This window comes from Notechis scutatus, chromosome 1 (genome assembly GCF_049901735.1).
Source record: "Notechis scutatus isolate UNSWTSFEM ecotype Mainland chromosome 1, rNotScu1.2, whole genome shotgun sequence".
Classification (NCBI taxonomy): Eukaryota; Metazoa; Chordata; class Lepidosauria; order Squamata; family Elapidae; genus Notechis; species Notechis scutatus.
In genome coordinates, this window is record NC_142009.1 from 128,310,838 (window position 1) to 128,330,123 (window position 19,286).

The 19,286-nt window shown below is 39.7% G+C and overlaps 1 protein-coding gene across 1 annotated transcript; it reads left to right on the top strand.

Moving 5' to 3' along the window:
• The first annotated feature begins 285 nt into the window (after nucleotides 1-285).
• GCM1 (GCM transcription factor 1) lies at nucleotides 286-15,776 on the top strand. The gene is made up of 6 exons (XM_026665121.2): nucleotides 286-387; nucleotides 2,012-2,264; nucleotides 11,180-11,292; nucleotides 13,049-13,168; nucleotides 14,383-14,651; nucleotides 15,749-15,776. Exons 1-6 carry the CDS (start codon nucleotides 286-288, stop codon nucleotides 15,774-15,776), a joined length of 885 nt encoding a protein of 294 aa, XP_026520906.1.
• The last annotated feature ends 3,510 nt before the right edge of the window (nucleotides 15,777-19,286 follow it).

The following is a 19,286-nucleotide window of genomic DNA, read 5'->3' on the forward strand; positions in this document are numbered from 1 at the left end:
CAATGGAAAGGACTTCTGCTATAGATCAGTGCTAATGCCATCTCCCAAACGCAGCACTCTTGTCTAGAAGCTACAGTTTCCATGGTCTTTGCTGCTTGCAAAACTTTTAATGGAACGGGTTTTTCTAGCAAAAGAATACTGATTTTATCTTTTATGAGCAACCTATGATTTAGCTTCGGGAAATTGCTTCCTGGCCCTAAACTGCTTACTAGCTGGGACTGCCGTACCACTTCAAAAACTGAGAGTGGAGACTGTTCTTGTTACATCCAGGGGACAAATCCTGACATGTTGAGAGTTGCTGCTGATGTTAGCATGGAACAAGAAAACTTGTCTTCTAAAAATGAGGATGTTCTCAGCTGGGATATTAATGACATCAAACTTCCCAAGGTAGGTGGCTCTAACATAATGTTTATTTTATGCAAACTTAACATTATTATTTTTCCATATTTTGAAGAAACCATGGTCTATCTTTAGTCACTATTATTAATGCAGCATTTATTGATATTATTCGATATACTACTACATGCATAAGGTGGCAGCACCAGGCTGACCTTACCTTACTTTGGAAGTTAAGTGGAATTGGACCTATTTGGTATATGGTGGCAGCACCAGGCTGACCTTACCTTACCTTGGAAGTTAAGTGGAATTGGACCTACTTGGTATATGGATAAGAGGCTCCCTGATAGGTAAAAAGTTGAAAACTACTTCAGAGAAAGCAATAGCAAACCATTTCCATTCCCTTTTCAAGAAAATTACATGGACATGTCCAGTAATTCACTAATTTAATTCAGAACACGTTGAAATGGAATGGGATGGGATGGAACGGGATGGAATGAACTGAGGAAGAAGGCTGTGCGCTGAAACTAACATTGTTACTGTGGAGTCATATTAAACAAGGCTAAGGAAGCCATAATATAGTCTTAGGTGTGATCCATTCAGTACTATCTGAATGAACTATCTGTATTGATCTATTGCAGTGTTTCCGAATGCTAGCAACATTAAAATGTCTGGACTTCAACTCCCAGAATTCCCCAGCCAGCATTCACACCTCAAAGTTGCCACCATTGGGAAACACTGATCAATAGGATGAGTCAACATCCAATCCATTGTCAACATTATCATCCAAAGCTAACATGTAATTCAAACTTCCATTTGAAACTTCTGAAATTCACTGGTTGACCCTGATGTTACAGAGAGGTGTAGAGAATTCACCAAATATTGGTGAGACCCTATTAAATTGGTCAAAAAACAGAGAGCTGGGCAGCTTGTATTCTCGTTCCAGCAATTGTTGCTGTAGTATTGCAACATATTTTTTTCCTATTCTTTGGCCAAGCTAATAGCCACAAACGAATGTGTCATTTTTCTGAGGAAAATTGCTGCATCAATTTGCATTTTCCCCTGTGCACACATGGATTAAAACCACATCTTGCAAAAAGACATATATATTTGGAATACTTGAAGATGAGTGTAATTAACATTTCTCTTCTTGGGGAATGTAATTAACCTAGTTCTGTTATTTTTAGACATCCTAATATTTAATGGCCTGAGGTCAGCAGGTAATAATGCATGAATTAAATATAGAAGTCAATAACGTATTTAAAAAAGTAGCTTGAAATCTACTTTTGTCCTTGTACTTCCATGTCATGATATTAAAACAAGACAAATATTGTGGTTTGAACACAATCAGTCTTGAAACACTGAAACTGAAGAGATATTCTCTTATCACGCTTAACTAAATTTCCAGTGATTTCAGTGAAACATCCAATCTTATTACTGTATCTATGGCTAAAGATTAAGGGCCATGGATGGGAAGTTAATACCTAAATAGGTTCTCTTCCAACCTTTTGTATATTTTCCAGCAAGTCCTCTTCCTGGGTATGTATGTAGTCTAAACTTCTCAAAATCATCTCATCCTGCATCACAAACACAGAAATCTACAGAATGAAAAACAGCTGTATTACTTTTTTCTCTTTCTTCATTTCAAATGTACAATTCTTTGGCTTCCTCACAGGATGTGAAACAGATAGACTGGTTTCAGGAATGGCCCGATTCCTACCTAAAATACATCTACAGCGCAGATGATAAAAATGCTCAGAGGCACCTGAGTAGCTGGGCCATGAGGAACACCAACAATCACAACTCGCGCATATTGAAAAAATCCTGCCTTGGTGTGGTGGTCTGTGACAGTGATTGCTCCACTTCGGATGGAGGGAAGTTGCACCTGAGACCAGCCATATGTGACAAAGCCAGGCAGAAACAGCAAAGTAAGTAGGGACAAGATTCTTCACCTGTACTCCTTGAGTTGGCTTCTTTTGCATAGAAAATATTCTCAAGAATCACCCCTGTAAGATCCCTTCTACTTGCAATCCAACTAACTTTAATCACAAGAACCAATCTAACTGCTACCACCACCCCCTTTAAAAAAAAATCTGCAATGTAATGTTAAGCTCCTTCAAAAGTTCAGTGGAGATTCCACTGAAATAAATTAATGCAAAATCTTCAAGATGATGCACCGAGTAACAGTAAATCATTGTGCTGATGGGAGAAGTTTCAACCTCAACTGATTTTGGCAGTGGAAAGAGAAATATCCAAAATGTAAGTATAGCCCATCACGTCAAGAGACTCCAAAGGTTTTATTTTTTTATGGTGACCACAAAACACTTTCTACAATGGTTACCAATTGGTGAATTGGGGGATCAAAGTTTGATGAGGATATCCTGAAAAAACTTTGACTCTCCCCTCAGGTGAGACCAGGGACAAATGGATAAGAGGCAGGTCTTTGGTAGGCACATGTGGTGGAAGTGTTTAACCTCAGAGGTTCATGTAATTCTTCTACCTCATGTTCAATTCCTACTGTTCATAAGGCAATTTATGGTATGGTTTTCAATCAGCTGATAGTTTGGGGGCATACATATTGTCGTCGTCATCATCATCATCATCATCATCATCATCATCATCCCATAAGCTACCAATTGGAGCAGATTACCGCAATAGTAAATACATAAAATTAAGCATAAATAAATACTAGAGAGCAGGAGAAATCTTGTTCTTTCTCTGTCTGTAGATTAGCTTTAGAAATGAGAAGAGGACTATTCCTTTATTTTTATTTTTTTGAGTTATACGAGGCTATCTCTTGCGTTCTGAAGTAGCTTCATTAAGAAGATCCTCTAAATGCATCACAAAAAATAATTTACACAATTACACATTTGCCCAATTTCTTCAAGGAAAATTCCTTAAGGGCCTTCGGTAGTTTTTTTTTAAAAAAAGCAAAACCTAAGAACCACAATTAGGAGTTTTATAAAGTTTCCTGACACGTACTGGAGACAGGACCACATGAAGATATTCAAAGAATTGTCAGCAGTGAAAATTTTTTCCCTTATTGACGTATTTCTCCCCTATTCATACATTCTACTAATACATGGAATAGGACTAAGAGAATTTGTCAGTCATATTGTCTTCAAAGCACTTTGGGGCAGTTATGGTTACTCTTTCAATATTTTATTTGAACCACCACTCGAAATGAGAAAGATTTCCAAACTATTGTGCTGATGATTCCATGAGATATCAACTTCCCAAGAACTATTATCCAATGGAACGGAAGCATCTTTCTATTTAAACAATTAGCCCAAGGCTAGGCAACTTTGGGGGATAAGTGGACTTAGTTGAAATTGAAGAGCTTGTTGGGGTTGTTTTCACTGACCAGCTGTCATGAGAGAGGCTTATACATATACAGAGTGATTGCGTGTAATGTATGCGCACTGACCAAAAGATACACTGCCAGGATTCCTCCTATCCCTTCTCTCATTTTCTCTCCCTCTCTCCTTCCCTCGCTTTCATTTTTATATCAGGACACACTTTCAAACAAAGCCCTGTTGTGCAGTCACAGTCTCCCATTTTATTTTATTTTTAAGGATGTCTGTCGGATGTACCTAGGTTCGAAAGACATTTTTGTAAGTAACGGGAGTTTATTTATTTATTGATTTGATTTGTCAATCACTTACAAGATAATAGGTATAAGTAGAAACATAGTTATGAATACATGAAATGGATACACATAGGAAAAATAAAAAGAAACAATAGGATGGGGATGATAGGCAAGTTGGTGTACTTACGCACGCCCCCTACAGACCTCTTAGGAAAGGGGTGAGGTCAATAGTAGATAGTCTAAGGTTAAAGTTTTTGGGGTTTGGGGAAGAAACCACAGAGTCAGGTAGAGTATTCCAGACATTGACCATCTGTTGCTGAAGTTGTATTTCCTGCAACCAAGTTTGGTGTGGTTTACCTTGAGTTTGTATTTATTGTGTGCTCTTGTATTGTTATGGTTGAAGCTGAAGTATTCATTGACAGGTAGGACATTGCAATGTATGATTTTATGTACTATACTTAGATTGGACTGAAGGTGGCGTAGTTCTAGGTTGTCTAGGTCTAAAATTTCAAGTCTGGTGGCATAAGGTATTCTGCTACGAGTAGAGGAGTGGAGGACTCTTCTTGTGAAATATTTCTGGACTTTCTCAACTGTTTAATATCAGATACGTAATGCGGGTTCCAGACTGATGAGCTGTATTCAAGTATTGGTCTAGCAAATATTTTGTATGCTCTAGTTAGTAGTGTGATATTACCAGAGAAAAAGCTATGTAGGATTAGGTTAACAACTCTTTATGCCTTTTTGGCTTTGTAGTTACAGTGGGCTCTAGCACTTAGAGTTGCCATCCATATTGCATCTATTTATATTCCATATACCTATTTTTAAATATAAGAATCCTCGTGGAGCAATGAAGCAAAATATGAATAAAATTGACTAATGAAACTTAAAAAAATTAAAGAGGATGAGACAGTGTCAGCAACATTTGGGCTGGAGGACCTAAAGGTAGAATAGCAGATCCAGGTGAACCCATTCACCATTCTTAGCATTCTTAGCAAAGGAGAACCTGAAGAGTTATGCGGCAGAAAAAGAGCCTATGAAAAACAACGCAGAACAATATTTCAAGGAAAGGAGCAAAATGGTTGTCAAAACAAGTTATCATGATAGACAAAAAAAGAAGACGGAGGAGGAAAGCCTTGGGCTGCAAGAGAGATGCTGAAGGCAGATTCTTAATGTCAAACAATAAAGGTCAAGAAAAGATCTCAATCAAGAAAATCAATAAATAAGAAAGAAATAATAGGGAAAACAATAATGAAAGTGATTTTTAAGGTGACCGCCAAAACCATAGAAAAGTTTACAGTTAAGGTAGGGATACTCAAGAATAATCACAGTGGAGATCTAATCCAAGAAGATGAGGTTCCAAGAAGTTAAAAAGATTACACCGAAACCCTTCACAAATTGGACTATAGAATAAATAAATATATAAAATAAATTGTACATAAATTGCCATATACATTCACATATAAGATTACATATAAATTTTAAATATAACTTATCCAAAAGATATATACGATTGCCTGCCTTATGTCTTATAACCTTGGGTTGTAAGCACACAAGGAGAGAAAAATGCCCAATCAACAAGCAGGTTTCAGGTAAAGAAGAGGGACGTGAAATCAGATAGCTAACATGCATGTGTGCGGAAATCTCTCTCTCTCTCTCTCTCTCTGTGTGTGTGTGTGTGTGTGTGTGTACACACTCTCCACTCTTGTTCTGCACTATAAACCAGTTTCATGAAATTCCATCTGATGGAGGCACTTTTTCCATGACTTCCCATTGGACAATTCATGACTGCTGTGCCCTCCCACCTGTCTGTTCCTAAAAAGCAGTGGCCAATCACTTTCTTTCAATGTGGGTATTCCTAAATAAATATGCTTTTATATGGGGATGCATATTATGTATATGTGTGTGTATGCACATCCATATACGTGTATGTGTACATGTACGTGTATGTGTGTGTATTACTGTATATGTATAGTATATATATATATATATTCAGTGTAATTGTATATTAGCTTGTATGTATACATATGTATTCATAGATATGTGCATACCCATGCAGAGAGACAGAGAAAGATATGCATGGATGTGCAAATATCCATGAATCTATATCTACATCTACATCTACATCTACATCTATATCTATGTATACTATACTAACCCAGTTAAACTGAAAGTATATACAAAATGGCACAACAAGTTTTAAAATAAATTTTTTTCTTTCTTACTGCCTTGCTGATCTTTCATACTTCTATGAATGCTATAGCACAATGGTGGCAAACCCATGGCACATGTGCCACAGGTAGCATGCAGAGCCCTCTCTGTGGGCATGCATGCCATCGTCCCAGCTCAGCCGCACTGTACATGCGTGCGCACCTCTCACCGGCCAGCTGGCCTCCAGGTCTTTGCCGCACATGCACAGCAGCGGGGTACATGTGTGGAATATGCTCGCACACATGGGGGGGGCGCACACATGCATGGGTGCATGAGCAGGGCATACCTTGCATTTTGGGTTTGCGCTTGTGCTTTGGGCTCTTGGTGCCCAAAAGCTTCTCCATCACTGCTATAGCATATCACAATGGTTGCAGCACTTTCTTTGTAAGTAGAAGATTCCTGGATTAAAAACCTGGGGGAATTGTTTATAATTCTTTTTCATTCCTTGAACTTTGTACATCTCCCTTGGCTTTTTTCCAATAAGTGCAGTGATTCACCATTTGACAGTTCTGTAGTCACTTAAGGCAGGGGTCCCCAACCACCGGTCCGTGGACCAGTACCGGTCTGTGGAACAAATCCTACCGGGCCGCTGGTTTGCGTTTCTTGTTTTGACGAAAGTGCTCCGGAGCTTTTCTGGGTAGAAAGCCACCAGAAGCTTGTTTTGATGAAAAAGTGCTTCCGGTGAGCTTTTCCGGGTAGAAAGCACACCAGAAGCACTTTTTCATCAAAACAAGATGGCGGTGCCCAGCTGATGCCGGTACCGGGCCGCGGCATAAAAAAGGTTGGGGACCACTGACTTAAGGTAGGAGAGCTTCAGTTACACAGAAAGGAAAACAGCAATTGGGGAGGGGAAGGAGAGCCTGCTGCTACCTTCAATCCAGTGGTGGGATTCAAATTTTTTTTACTACCGGTTCTGTGGACGTCACTTGGTGGGTGTGGCATGGCTTGGTGGGTGTGGCTTGGTGGGCATGGCAGGGGAAGGATTCTGTAAAATCTCCATTCCCTCCCCACTCCAGGGGAAGGATACCACCGGTTCTCCAAACTACTCAAAATTTCCGCTACCAGTTCTCCAGAACTGGTCAGAACCTGCTGAATACCCACCTCTGCTTCAATCCAAAAGGCAATGGTTATACTTATTGTGATATTATAGCACACATGATAAAAGCAGTTCTAGAAGACGTTAGATACTACGGTAGCCATTGATGTACGGTACTTGAGGGGTGTTTCTGCCTCTGAGAAATAATCAACGAACCGCTGTGTTTAGCCTGCAAAGCACATCAGTCAAAATGGACAGGAGTGTTTCAAAGTAACACTTTACAATCCAGCAAGAAAATGGGCCCAAAGTTCACATTTGTGATGGAAGGGAGGTGCCTGCCCTCCAAAAGTGGTCGCTGCTCTAGTCTGGCAAGAGAGCAGCTAGTCAGTAACACCTGAGACAAGACCATGAATGATATTTCGACAATAACAAAGATGAGAATAGCTATGGCAACGGCCTTTCCGAAGGTAATGTGATTAGGAAAGTCGACATTAAAAAAAGTGTGAGAGAAAGAAAACAGAGACATTGTGGTGGGATTCAAATGTTTTTACTACCAGTTCTGTGGGCGTGGCTTGGTAGGCGTGGCAGGGGAAGGATACTGCAAAATCTCCGGCCAGAGGTTGTATTTGCCGGTTCTCCGGACTACTCAAAATTTCCACTACCGGTTCTCCCAAACTGGTCAGAACCTGCTGAATACCACCTCTGCATTGAACTATTGGTTTGGAGATGAACATTAAGTACTACAAGATTGACTAAGCCTCCTATCCTTCTGAGGTCGGTAAAATGAGGACCCAGATTGTTGGGGGCAATATGTTGACTCTGTAAACCACTTAGAGAGGATTGTAAAGCACTGTGAAGTGATATATAAGTCTATTATATTGTTACTATGGTCTGCAATAAGAACCAGTAAGTCCTGGGCAAGCTAAAACTGACTAACTGCTTCTTCTTTGAGGTTATGATCAGCAAACAGAAAATCAAATCTTTTCGGTATCTGATGCTAACGGATGATGGCCCATCATGCTGGGCATGATTGAAGAATGTAGAAGGCAGAAAATTCAACAGGTGAAGTGGATGGATGGGATAGAACAGATTACTAAAATCCTTTTGGAGGTATACAGATTGTTGCTGGATCTATCTTTGTTCCTCTCCAGGTCTCCAGGATTTGCGTCTGACTCGATGGCACCTACAGGTGGTCCTTGACTTACGGCCATTCCTTTAGTGACCGCTCAAAGTTACAAAGGCACTGAAAAAAAAATGACATGACCAGTTTTCACCTTTATGACCATTGCAGACATCCCCATGGTCATGTGATCAAATTTCAGGCACTTGGCAAATGGCAATTTATAACATGTGATCCCCACTTGCAATCTTCCCACTGGCTTCCCACAAACAAAGTCAATGAGGAAAGCCAGATTCACTGAATGACCACATGATTCATCTAACAATTGCTCTGATTTGCTTAATTGTGACAAAAAGGTCATAAAACGGAACAAAACTCACTTAACAGCTGTTTGGCCTAGCAACATCAATTTTGGGCCTCAACTGTGGTCATAGGGTCAAGGACTACTTATAATGAACTAATCTCTTTCTCTCTCTCCACTTACTTTACAGATGTGGTGTATGCTTTGCTGTTATATTTGAAAACTATTTTTAAAATGTTAAGTAATTTAAAGCATATTTTTACAAGCTGATGCTTATCGTTAATAGTGTTGTAAAAAATATTGCAACAGTAGAGAAGTCAGATAAAGTATAACTTTCAGCTACCAAGTTCTTTTACAAAACAACTTGAGGCAATTTTGGAACGCTGTAAATAGATACTTCTTAAATATTATTGCTTGGAAAAATATGAAGAGTGGTATTTATTGAGGCTATAATCGTATGTCCATTTATTTCAAAGAGTTTTCTTTCTGGGTAAACATAATTGGATTTATGTTATGAAATCATGGATAGGTAGAGTAGAGTAGAGTAGAGTAGAGTAGAGTAGAGCAGAGCAGAGCAGAGCAGAGCAGAGCAGAGTAGAGTAGAGTAGAGTAGAGTAGAGTAGAGTAGAGTAGAGTAGAACAGAACAGAAAAACACTTTATTTGGCTAAGTCTGATTAGACACACAAGAAATTTGTCTCCAGTGCAGAAGCTCATGGTGTACATGCAAAGCAGCAGAATAATAATTATCATCATCATCATAATACAAGTAAGATGGGGAAATAAAGAAAATAAGAAGAATAAGTGATAATATACAGCCATATTGCATAGGTAAATATACATAGACATTAGACAATACTGTGAGAATTAGGTGTTCAGCAGACTGGTGGCATGAGGAGGGGCGGGAATTGTCATTACATAGTTGTCTTAGCATGCAATGCCCTGTACTGCCTTCCCGAGGGGAGGAGTTGGAACAGTTTGTGTCCAGAATGTGAGGAGTCAGTGGATATCTTCTCAGCCCTCCTTCTGACCAGCGCAATACACAGGCGATTATTTTTAAAATACATAATAATAGTGGAATAGCAAAAGTTACAGTTTTATAGACTATGGGTGTTTTTTCAAAGGAAAATCTTTCCTTAGTTAGGTAGGATATCCCCTGCTAAATGGGCATGGGGTTGAATTCTGGAAAACAAATTCTATAATTTGTATGACTGGAACATCCTTTATTTCTAGAACGAATATTTAGGATTTATGAGTAAGTAAAAGTGAACAAGTTTCAACAATATTTAGTGGACAGAACAATGGATCGAAATAATTCCATTTGTTTCAGTGGGGGTTCTACACATTGTTACAAATCCAAGGTCCGCTTGTAGACTTATTTTAATCCAATTCTCTTTATACAGGGAAAAACTGCTCCTGGAGTTTAAGAGGTGTTTTGAAATGTATCTCATGCTATATGAAAATCAGAAAGTTCCTGTACAAGTGAAAGCACTTTTATATGTACAAGTCAAGTATCCTTGAAAAAGAATGTAATGGAAATAAATAGTACATACCAGAGGGTTACAGTGGCCTAGTGGTTAAGATGCCGAGCTTATCAACCAGAAGGTTGGCACTTTGAAACCCGAGTGCTGTGAACAGGGTGAGCTCCCGTTGTTTCCCCAGCTCCTCCCAACATAGTAGTTCAAAAGCATGCAAATGTGAGGAGATCCGAGGTGGTATTCAGCAGATTTTGACCAGTTCTGGAGAACCGATAGCGGAAATTTTGCACAGTGTGGAGAACCAGTAAATGCCACCTCTGACTGGCCCCGCCCCCATCTGTTATCTGTTTCCAGAGTCCCAGCTGATTGGCTGGGTCTTCTTTTGTTACCCTGCACAGGAGGACAGAGCTGGAAAGCAGGTTAGTGGGGTGGGGAAGGAATTGAGATTTTACAGTATCCTTGCCCTGGAGTGGGGAGGTAATGGAGATTTTGCAATATCCTTCCCCTGCCACGCCCACCAAGCCATGCAACGCCCACCAAGCCATGCCCACAGAACCGGTAGTAAAAAAATTTGAATCCCACCACTGGAGTAGATAGATAGCTACCACTTCAGTGGGAAGGTAACATCACTCTGTGCTCCTCGGCATATAATCATGCTGGCCACATGACCATGGTAGCCTCTTCAAACAGTGCAAGAAATGGAGTGACTAAGAAATGGAGATGAGACTGTGCTCTAGAGTCAGACACAACTGGACAGAGGAAAACTTTTTTTTTTTTTTAACCAAATAAATATTATTCCAATCTGGATCAGGAAAGCTAAAACTTTTGCACTGGATGATGACTTTTTCTAATTATACCCACTTTTCTTCTTATAAAAACCATCTCTAGATTTGCAAGTGTCGATTATCAGACTTCCTCGCTTGAGCAGCTGTGGCCGCTGCTCAGATTTCTGGGACTGTAGTCCATATATCTGGTAGGGATCCAGGTTTGGGAATTTTATATTAAATTATGACTTCGAGGCTCATAAGGATGATTATTGCTATATGACCCGAAGACCGGATTAATCTTACACTATGTTTTGAATGTCGTTAAAGAATGGTCTATATCCTACAGGGAAACCATGTCCTAATTGTAATGGTCCTTTGAAATTGATTCCATGTCGAGGCCATGGTGGATATCCTGTAACAAATTTCTGGAGACATGAAGGACGGTTCATATTTTTTCAGGTAAGCAAAACAAAAACAAATATTTATTTCATTTAAAGCAAGTGAGTTCACATGGGCTTGTTTTATTCTGATGATGCGCAATGCATGATATTGAAAGGGTAGGAACAAAACCCTGGTAGGAACAATGATGGAAGAGGACTACGCCTTTTGGGTTCTCCTTGGAAGCTTCCAATATCCATCACATTGGCCAAAGTGGAATCCAGGATGTAAACTAATCAGGTGTTTGTCCATCAGGATGTTCTTAAACCAGCAGATGTTTGGTCTTATGTTCTGCTATGGGGGTTCCAAGAAGTCTTTCTAATTTGCTAATTTATACAAGTTGGGTCATACCAGCAACTGCCAGAAGGTTTTTTGAAAGAAATGACACAAAACTCGACACAATACCCTCAACTAAATCCAGAAGAGCTTCTAAACTTCTGTCTTTGTTCCCTGATCTAGAGAGACATGGCCATAGTGTGTCCCGGTTAAATCATTAGAGCCCAACCATGTCCTTGATAGCAGTCTTCCAATATTTGAGGGGCTGCCACAGAGAGGAAGGGGTCAAGCTATTTTCTAAAGCGCCTGTAGGCCAGACAAGGAATAATAGATGGAAACTGAACAAGGAGAGATTTAACCTGGAAATAAGGAGAAACTTTCTGACAGTGAGAACAATCAACCAATGGAACAGAAATTGCCCTCGGATGTTGTGGGAGCATCATCACTTGAGACTTTCAAGAAGAGATTGGACTGCCATTTGTCAGAAATGGTGTAGGGTCTCCTGCTTGGGCAGGGGGTTGGACTAGATGACCTACAAGGTCTCTTCCAACTCTGATTATCTGTTATCTGTTATCCTTAATTATTAAAGATAAATCCCATTGGGCTATCTGGTAGCCACAGAAAATTCCTTGGGTCAACATTTCCATCCAAGCCTATGTTAAAATTCAACAGCACAAAACACCATAGGCCACTTTGCACTCTTTATTGAGTTTATCTTGATTTGCAGTCAGTTCATGAAATCAAATTTCTTCCATAACATTTTCCCCAAACTTTGAGACAACAAGCCCTCGAAGGCCCCAGCTAGGAGGAACAAAAATGGTTAGGATTTTTAGGAACTGTGGTTCTAGAAGGTAGAAGATGATAAATTGGAATAAGGTGCTCATATTTTAAACATGATTTGATGCTTAGACATATTTAATTGGAGACCTTTTTCCAATATGATTCCTGAATCTGAAACCATACATACATACATACATACATACATACATACATACATAAATACACACACACACACACACACATACATATTAGAACTACTGTTGAACTAAACAGTACCGAAGTATATTATCCTATCTAACTAAACAGTACCGAAGTATATTATCCTATCTAACTTCTAATTTTATTAATTAATTGCAAACAAATTATAGCCTGGTTTAGATAAAATCCATCAAGAAGGCTAATCATTTAAAAATAATTCACAGTCTCTGTGAAATTTTAAAAACTACATGCATTTTACGGTAATATTTTTTTTTAAAGAAACAAACCATATAAACAAAGAAGCTTGTAGAAGAATGAGATTTCTTCTTCCCCACACAGGGTGAAGGAACATGTACTTTCAATTAAATAAATAAAATCAAGAATTGAAGCAGATTGACAAATAACTTGCGGGTCATTTAATTTTGGGGCCCTCAGGCCATTCTGGAATTTACACTTGATCTGCATGATGCTATGTTGTTTCCTGCATTGATATCATTATGTCTCTCTTCATTTATTTGTTAAGTCAAAGGGAGCTCATGATCACCCAAGACCAGAAACCAAACTGGAAGCAGAAGCAAGAAGGTCAATACAAAAAGCATATATTTCAACTTCTCCAAGACTGAAGAGGAACAGAGAGATGGAGGTAAATGTTCACGGAATCCAATACCCAAATGACCATGTACTGTTACCACAGATGGAGTTCCTGAAGCTGAGCATCCAGCAAGGACTCAACATGTCGGGGGAATTGATTGAAGGTTTGGTATTAGTATAGCTCGAGTACATATTTGCCTTCCCCCCTGGAGTTATGTTCCTCAATTGGGATGGTTCCTTTGGTGGCAATCAAGTGACAAGAAATGGCAACCATTTCTTTAGAAGGTAATAATCCAAAAAGAAGTTAAGCTAAGAGGCAGCACTTAGTCTAACCTCCCCCCGCCCCAAAGTCACACTAGTTAACACTTGTAATTGGAGACCACATACACACATATACACACAAAACACCAAATCCGTCAACATATTGCATTGTCATTGTTACGTTCATCCAGTATGTTTTTACATATTTGCAAGGCCTGCACATATGATAAAACGAGCCTCGATTTTGACTACATTTCCAACACTTATTAGAAATCCCTTTATACATTTTCGCTAGTCTATCGGGGTCAAGTGCCAATGATACATCATTTTATAAAAGTTGTCTTTCAAGACATAATATAATGTAAATTTTAGTCCATTCGTTCATGCATTCTTCCATTTATCTAGCATTATATTATACCCAAAAAGGTTTGCCCAAAATTTTGGGTGTAATGTCATTATTAAGTTAGTTACCAGTTCCCTGAGAAAGGAATAGCTTTCATTTGCTGAGACCTTTCTTTCTGGCTCTATTTCTGGGGGAGGAAATTTTACATTTTCTCATTAGTCCTACCCACAAGCAACTTATTGCTTGGCTAAAAAAAAAAATACAGCAGATGTAACCATCCAGCGCTGAAAAAGACAGGATCCTGCTTTAAGGTCAAGACAGATGTAGGGAGAAAATAGAGAAAGCAGAAAAGGTAAGTTAAAAGTTCTTCGTCATGGAGAACATGACTCCCTCTTTGGGGTAAGTTGACTGATCCTATCTGGCCTCCCCCCACCCCCCAACAACTGTCAAATTTGCCCTTTTTCTGATTTTCACCATCTATGTGAGAACTGACTCTCACAGTAACTGAGACCATTTCAAAGGTTGAAAAGTCCAAAGAGCAGAGTGACTTCACATTATAATTTGAGTAAGAACCCAACTTTTGGAATTCAGCTATAATTTAGCTTTGAGAATGAATGGATCTTTATTAGAGCTGAATTGTAATATGATGGATTTCCCTTAAGTCCCTAACAGGAGAGATGCAAAGTGATGATACTTTATTGTTAATTGTTCCCAAACATGAAGAGCGAATAGCACACAGTAGCTTCAGTGGATACTTCAGAGAGAATCCATCTCAAGAGCTAAATAATTGCTTGACTTTCACCAAAGGCTTCAGTTCTACAAAGTTGCCCTATGTATTAGAGCACACTCAAGATATGGACTATAGCAAATACTTGGACAAGTACAAGCCAGTTGGAAGCAGTGAATATGATGGTGGAGAGCCAGTGGAATTGTTAGCTTCTGATTGTTTTGAATACGTGGAGCTGGAGAGCTGGAATCAAAACCTTGACTTAGGAAGGCATCTTCTTCCATCAATGAAATATGTCAGTGGCTCTACTACAGTTCTGCCAGGTCTACCCAAGGAGACACTATCTTCCTTTAACACAGTAGATTTAAGTCCCCAACATGTTCCTAGTAGGTGGGAATCCTCAATGAAGGTTGGTTACCATTCCTTCAGATCTCCTGGAAATATACTTGGGGAAGGTATATCTGAAATCAAAGCACCCTTGTTTTGTAACAGTAACCATTCGTTTTGCCAGCTGTCTCCAGAGGATCCTTACCTTGTTGGAGACTCTGCCCATCACTATTACCAGAATTCCTTGCCCCTCAAAAGGAATGAGTGGCCCAGCGGTGAAGAACAAAAGTATACAAATCTCGACCACTGCAACAACGAGAAGTTTTTCAACTTCTTTCCTTTGTGGTGAAGCTCTTTTATCATCTCCCCCAAGTTGTGAGGTAGATTCTCAACTATTACAAACATCGTGTTGCCACTTGAGTCTGGGTGTCAGTTAAGTTACATCCTATGTGGGTATTCTTTTATACTTTGTGGCTGAATTTATGATTTTTTAAAAAATGCGTCCAGCAATTTGTGTGAAGTATTTCACAGCGAATAAGTTGGCTATATTATGCCTGCACTAGGGGATTAATCATGAAAGTACAGACTGAGAGTTCCACTGATTGGATGCCTTCCTCTGCATGCAGTAAGCCCAGATGCTTCACCTATGTGTGTATCCATCACGTTTTAAAGCTATTTTTTTTCTCAGAGTGAGAAATAATTTTTAATAAAAAATATAGAATTAATTTTAATCAGAATGACCATTTACAAGTAGACTCTCCTTAGTATGTATCAATCTGGCGTGAGAAATGAGACCTACTTTATTGTTTTCTGCCTATGGTACAGGAATCTCCCCAGATTGGCAGCTTTCATTTGATAAAGCCCAGATCAGGCTCAGAGGCATTTGGGGGAGGGGATGGTTGTCAGACTTTGTCCTCTTGTATTAATGTAGGGAGCCTGGGCTGATTTCTTGCTTGAGCCCTCTTTCCGTCCAGGATGGCTGCTCTCAAACAGTACAGCTAACTTGTCATGTTTTCACCTTTTGCTTTGAGCAGCAAGATGTAATCTAATTTCACAATGGCATTTTTACATTTTAGAATTCAAAATACTGGTATTCATTGCTGTTTTGGTGCTTTGATTATGATTAAAAGGATATTTTTACACCTTAATTTATTGATTGTCCATGAAATTGTCATAATGACCTCTGAATATCACATATTAAAAACTGTCCTGGTGCAGACCAAAATGATTTTTAAAGTGCTCATTTGTAAGTGGTTCATTCTTTGTACACAATAGAAGACTGTCCCTTCATTTGGAAAGCAGAAACTCAAAAGTTGGCAGAGGGAAAATACAGTCAGATCAGCCTCTATATTTTATGCCCTTGAATTGCTTATCCTATCATCTTATGGCATAACTTTCCTTCTTTCATTTTGAGGGGCTAATTACTCAACAGAAAGCAACTCAAAAAGCCACATAAGCCAACACAGTTCTTACCCAACTTGTACTTAATGGGATGGGTACACATTTTACTGCTAAAATAAGAGTTTAATAATTTAGTAAATGGTTACTATAAGGATGGCCAGAACTACAACATTAGTACTCACATCAGATCAGATGTTGGAAGAAGCCAAAGAGTTTAAGAAACTAAAGATCTTGGTGTGATGGAACTGCAACCCATAATTCTGGCTGAAATTATTTAGATTTCCACATTTACCATGTGTCTATCTCCTGTAATGGCTGCCAGGAAGTGTGGGGCCATGTACATCATATTTCAGTTGTCTTCTGGGTTCTTCTTCTTTTTTTTAGTGCAGATGGTTTAAATAAACCTTAATAATCTGCTTGGTGTCCTTGGAGTCCCAAACAGTAAATGGCTGTGGAGATTATCTTGGCACACATTGGATAATTGCAGGCTGTTTACCATAGCGTAGCATTCCTATTTGCACCTTAAAACATGTTACGACTAGGAGGAAACTGGGCAAGCATATACATGGCTACAAACATTTGATTTATCATTCTTGAATGATATACTCCCCTTTTCTACAGTAAAATGTTGGTCAATGCCAAGTAAATGGATAACAGCACTTTTGGTAGGATTTCTAAGTTTAAAATTGAAAACTGTACATATTCAGAGGTTTTATAAAGAGCAACAAGATTGTTCTTATTGAATGCTCTTTTCACTCCTTCAACTTCACGTGTCACATTTCCATTCTCTCTCTCTCTCTCTCCCTCTCCCTCTCTCTCTCTTTCCCTCCCTCCCTTTCTCTTTCTCTTTTCCCTGACATAATTTTTCCCTTCCTAACAATAGGGTGTAATGAATAGATACTACTTCTAAGAAGCCTTAAATTACCTTGCAGAAAGTTTTTGAAATTTAAGCCAAAAGCTTCATGTGTACCCAGAGCCAGAGTTGCTCCATTCTTCTTTAAACCGACTATCTAGAACAGGACTGTCAAACTCCCAGCCCGTGGGCCGCACGTGTCATTTTATTTTATTTATTTATTCGGTTTGTCAATTGCTTACAAGATAATAGGTATAAGTAAATACATAGTTATGAATACATGGATACATATAAGAAAAATAAAAGAAACAATAGGACAGGGACGGTAGGCATGTCGGTGCACTTATGCACGCCCCCTACAGACCTCTTAGGAAAGGGTCAACAGTAGATAGTCTAAGGTTAAAGTTTTTGGGGTTTGGGGAAGAAACCACAGAGTCAGGTAGAGTATTCCAGACATTGACCACTCTGTTGCTGAAGTCTATTTCCTGCGATCAAGTTTGGTGCAATTAACTTTGACTTTGTATCTATTATTTGCTCTTGTATTTAGCAAAGGGGGGAGGGAATCCCAATACATCATGTGACACTGTTGTGACAACGTGAGTTTGACACTCCTGATCTAGAAGAAGCCAAGATGAAAAATGAATATTGGGTTCAAGGTGTAACGGTCCACTTAACAATACATCACATTTCAGTTCTGGGAGAACATAGTGAGGAATTGTTCACATTTTTCCTCAGCTAAGCTTTTATGGCTATAGAGTGCAGGTCTCCAAACTTGGGCAATTTTAAGACTTGTGGACTTCAACTCCCAGAATTCCCCAGTCAGCATGGCTGGCTCGGGAATTCTGAGGGTCAAAGTCCACAACTCTTAAAGTTACCAAGTTTGGAGACCCCAGCTATAGAGGAGTTTCTTCATCAAGGCTCTTTGGATGACCCTGAATCCATAGTTAAAACATCTTTTGTGCATGCGTTGCATATGTGCAGAAATATCTGTTGGCTCCTGGAACTGCTCAACAAGAAAGCAACCATTTTCAGTTTAGACTAGGAGGTGATGTGGCTCTGTGAAACAGCTTCAAGAAGATGCTGCACAAAAACCTCTGTGACAGGATGAAACCTCAACATTTTCAGAGTTTGTAAATGTTTATCTTGGGTATATGAGGATGGGCACGGCGGGGGCATAGTGGTTGTGTAGTTTGGGCTCGAGATCGACCTGGTCCATCTCCTTGACGTTGGCCGGTTTGGCCAGGGCTTTGGCCATCTTGAACACTGCGGGCCCGCACTGTGTTAGGAATACGGCCCTTTTCTTCTGGCCGTTGGCATCCTTGAGGTTGCTGCATTTGAGGAACATTTGGAATCTATCGGTGTAAGATTCCCAATCCTCAGCAGCAGGGTTGAAGGGTGCGGGTGGCGAGGTACTGCCGGCCATGCTGTCTGTCGTGCTGTGCTGCTTCCCCACGTGCTTGGTTGGTCTCTTGTCTCACCATCCCACCTTCGTCGCCAGTGTTAGATCGGGGTGGATCGGTTCCCAGAGAGACGCGAGACCATAGTAACTTTCAGCTCTTTATTTGTGTCCAGTTCAGTACAAGAAAACTGGAGCTGCGGCAACCCTTTATATAGGGATTGCTCGTGGCTCGGCGGCCAATGGCAGCGCTTTGAATCTCCCGCGATCGGCTCGGCCAATCGTGGTAGATTCCCAGCACACCAATCACAGCCGCTGAGTCAACCAATCCAGTTGCGGTCCGTGCGGACCAATCAGGTGTCAGGGTTTGGAGTATGCTAATATAGCACACCAAGGTTAAAGTTTTGGGGGTTTGGGGAAGAAACCACAGAGTCAGGTAGAGTATTCCAGACATTGACCACTCTGTTGCTGAAGTCATATTTCCTGCAATCAAGTTTGGTGCAATTAGCCTCGAGTTTGTATCTATTGTTTGCTCTTGTGTTGTTATGGTTGAAACTGAAGTATTCATTGACACGTAGGACATTGCAATGTATGATTTTATATACTATACTTAGATCGGACCGAAGGTGGCATAATTCAAGGTTTTCTAGGTCTAGAATTCAGAGTCTGGTGGCATAAGGTATTCTGCAACAAGTAGAGGAGTGGAGAACTCTTCTTGTGAAATATTTCTGGACTTTCTCAACTGTGTTAATATCAGATACGTAATGTGGGTTCCAGATTGATGAGCTGTATTCAAGTATTGGTCCAGCAAATGTTTTGTATGCTCTAGTTATTAGTGTGATATTACCAGAGAAAAAGCTAC

Bases quoted from the DNA above. Each gene is read 5' to 3' on its own strand.
- GCM1 (XM_026665121.2), top strand. From the start codon at position 286: ATGTTGAGAGTTGCTGCTGATGTTAGCATGGAACAAGAAAACTTGTCT. The intron at 388-2,011 runs GTAGGTGGCTCT...GCTTCCTCACAG, and splicing joins ATGACATCAAACTTCCCAAG to GATGTGAAACAGATAGACTG. The intron at 11,293-13,048 runs GTAAGCAAAACA...TTATTTGTTAAG, and splicing joins GACGGTTCATATTTTTTCAG to TCAAAGGGAGCTCATGATCA.